Source organism: Condylura cristata, unplaced genomic scaffold (genome assembly GCF_000260355.1).
Source record: "Condylura cristata isolate star-nosed mole 26May11 unplaced genomic scaffold, ConCri1.0 scaffold00054, whole genome shotgun sequence".
NCBI lineage: Eukaryota > Metazoa > Chordata > Mammalia > Eulipotyphla > Talpidae > Condylura > Condylura cristata.
Genome location: NW_004567155.1, coordinates 217,326 through 220,475, shown reverse-complemented (window position 1 = coordinate 220,475; position 3,150 = coordinate 217,326). Strand labels below are relative to the sequence as shown.

General features: G+C 64.1%; 1 protein-coding gene across 1 annotated transcript in view; it reads left to right on the top strand.

Moving 5' to 3' along the window:
- FGF4 (fibroblast growth factor 4) overlaps window positions 1-778 on the top strand; it is a 3,169-nt gene extending 2,391 nt beyond the window's left edge. Inside the window, exons 2-3 of the mRNA XM_012734319.1 lie at window positions 168-271; window positions 574-778. Coding sequence (XP_012589773.1) covers window positions 168-271; window positions 574-750 — 281 coding nt within the window. The 3' untranslated portion in view covers window positions 751-778. The remainder of the gene's footprint in view (window positions 1-167; window positions 272-573) is intronic.
- The last annotated feature ends 2,372 nt before the right edge of the window (window positions 779-3,150 follow it).

Here is a 3,150-nt window from a genome sequence, read left to right as displayed (position 1 = left end):
CCTGGCGCGGCCCCCGCGCGGCCGCCCGGTTCGTGGGGAGGCGGGCACCTGGGCCTGGGCCTCTGATCACCCGCCCCAGATAGGGGGGTCCTCGGCGTGCAGGCAGGGGGGGCGCGGGCCGTGAGGGCCATTCCCTGCCCGCCCTGACCCGGCCGCCCCGCCCCCAGGCCTGCTGGAGCTCTCCCCGGTGGAGAGGGGCGTCGTCAGCATCTACGGCGTGGCCAGCCGCTTCTTCGTGGCCATGAGCAGCAAGGGCAAGCTCTACGGCTCGGTGAGTGCCCGCCCGTGCCCAGGCTGCCCTAGCCTGCACCTCGGAGCTGCCGCTTCCCCCTCCCATGGCGCCAGGCTCGGGGTGTGCAGACTGGAACTGGGGTGGCCCCTCCGTGGGCAGAAGGGCTGCCCCTCAGCGAACACAGTGGCGCCTGCTGTTGGGGGGTTCGCCCCCTTCTCACCTCACCCCCACTCGCCAGGACAGACCCCGCTCTGCCAGAGGGCGTCGGCCAGCCCCTGCCCGCTGGCCCCAAGGTCCCTGGGCCGGGGTGGGCGTCTCACTCTGCGCCTCCCGCCCTCCAGCCATTCTTCACGGAGGAGTGCAAGTTCAAGGAGATTCTGCTCCCCAACAACTACAATGCCTACGAGTGCCACCGGCACCCCGGCTCGTTCATCGCCCTGAGCAAGAACGGCAAGACCAAGAAGGGGACCCGGGTGTCCCCCGCCATGAAGGTCACCCACTTCCTCCCGCGCCTGTGAGCCCAGCGCCTGCCTCAGCCGGGGCGCTCGTGCGGGGGTGCTTTCTTCCGACGGACAGTTCCATGCAAGAGGAGGTGTAAGATATTTAAATTAATTATTTAAATGTGTACATATTGTCACCAGATTATTTATGCTTCTGTGGGTTTGTTTTGTATTTTTCTGGAAAAAAAAACACACAAAAAAATGCCCCAGCCCTGGCTTTCCTGGGGAGCAGTGGGCCCCTCGTTGGTGTGCGCTCAGCGGTCACTCGTGCCGTCTCCAAGCGCGTCGGTGGCGTGGACGGGCCGGGGGTGGCCCGGGGGCTGCTCCCACGTCCCTCGGAGTGCCCTCCAGCGCCCACCCTGTTGTGTGCTGCGGCGGAAAGTCGGGGTGTGTCAGTTTACTTGGGGTCCAGAAGTGCTGTGTGGACGGCGGAGCGCGGCGCTGGCCTGCTTTTAGATCTGCTGAGAGGAACCTTTGAACTTGCGGCCGTCAATCCTCTGGCTCCGCCCGGGGAGCCCCGGCCGCGCGCTGACCCCGTGTGGCGGCCCCGGGTGGGCCGCAGCCTTCCAGGCCGCCGCGGCGGAGGCCAGAAACGCCTTTGCCCGGAGAGGGCCGGACCCCACGAACGCAGGAAGGGGCCACGAGAGCACCCCGTTTCTGCAGGCGCCTCCAGCCCAGGCGCTGGGGCTGCGCCCCCGAGGACTTCACGTGGAGTGGCCTGGAAGTGTGTGGACACCCGCTGCCCGCAGAGGCCCGCATCCCGGAGCCGGCGCCCTGCACCTGCCTCGCATCCTCGGCCACGCGTGGGACGCGCCGCCCCCCCGCGGCTTCACCCCATAAGTACCCCGAAAAGGTTCAGCTTGCTTGGCGGAGGTTGCCCTTCGAACCTTGTCACGTTTGAGCTATCTTTACCCCATGATTTACTTTTAGTAAGGATAATCATGGGGAAAATATTTGCAGACAGCTGTGCGTGCGCGACTTGGTCACCAAGTAACCTTATATTTTTCTTTATATATTTTGCAAATGTAACCCCTGTCGTTCAAACAGATGGAAGAGGCAGGGCCGGTGCGTTAAAAAAATCCCGAGGTGATGGCAAACGTTTAATTTTAATGAATGACTGGAGAGTTTATTCGACGCCCTCCGCCTGCTTCCAGAAATGCTCCGAATGTTTGCTGACTTTCACGCAGGCCGGCCGGGACGTTCCTGAACCGGCTCCCGAATTAACTTTATGGAGTCGCTGCGCACTGGGGAAGTCTGGGCTTTTGTCTTTCACACCCCTTTTCAAACTCTTTGTTCAAATGCAAATCGTCTACTTAAAATACTATTCTGAAAGCAAGGCCTGGAAGAAAGCAGCCACTTGCAAAGCCTTGAGCCTGGACCACCTCGGGCTGCAGACGACTGGACTCAGTGGATTGCGGGGCCCAGCCCACCCCGGGCCCCAGGAGGCAGCGGGCGGCGGGAGCGCACGTGGCCTGCCCAGAACAGCGTCGGGCTGCGGGCCCGCCCGTGACCTGGCGTGTCCTGGCGCCCCGACGCCGCTGCGAAGAGCCGTAGGTTCCTGTGCTTACCTGTCCCCACACCTGTAGTTTTATACAGGTGCCGACCCCACGTGTATGTGCTGTGCACACAGACGGTCAATAAAGGCAAAACCTTGTCCTCCTGAGCCCCTGGACTTGATGTAAATAGTCGGGAGGACCCCTGGAGGGTCTGTTTGAGGCCTTGAGCCTCCCAGACTGGGCTGGGGAGGGGCTGGTGGGGCGAGTTAGCCAGCTGTGTCCACCGTGTGGCTTTGAGGACGGCCTGGGTCAGGTACAGACCCCTCGATGGCTGAGCCTTGCAGGCTGCCCCTTGTGCCCACACCGGAGACCCACGCCCGGCCCCGCCGGACCCTCTGAGCCACAGACGCTTTCCCGGGTGGGGTGGACCCCCACGAGCTGGTGACTCGGCCGCCGCATAGCAGGCTGGAGCAGTGTCACCGACCAGAGGGGGCGCTCCAGGGCAAGGCCGGTGTGGACACTTCCATGGGCCGGGGCTGGGGGCCGGGCGGCCCTTAGTCGGGGCCGACCCTCCGGGCAGTGACCCAGGGTGTTTCTTAGTGTGGAGTGCAATAATGCCACTTGGGGTCTCCCCCCAGGTGTATATCCAGCCGCCTCTCAGATCCCAAAAAGGCCTCAGAGCCCCACGGCCAGCTCACCCCAGGTGAAGTCGTGCCCCCCAGCCCCTGCCAAGAGAACCCATAAGCTCTGGCCTTACCCTGGAATAGAGGGGTGTTCACTGGGGGCGGGGGAGGGGGGCTAAAGTGCGGCAGCCCTGTGGCTGCCAGGGCCGAGCCAGGGCGCAGGAGGCCCCCCAGGAGGGCCGGAGCCTCAAATAGGGACCACCTAGGTCTTGACCCCACCCGCTCCAGCGCCCCCCCCC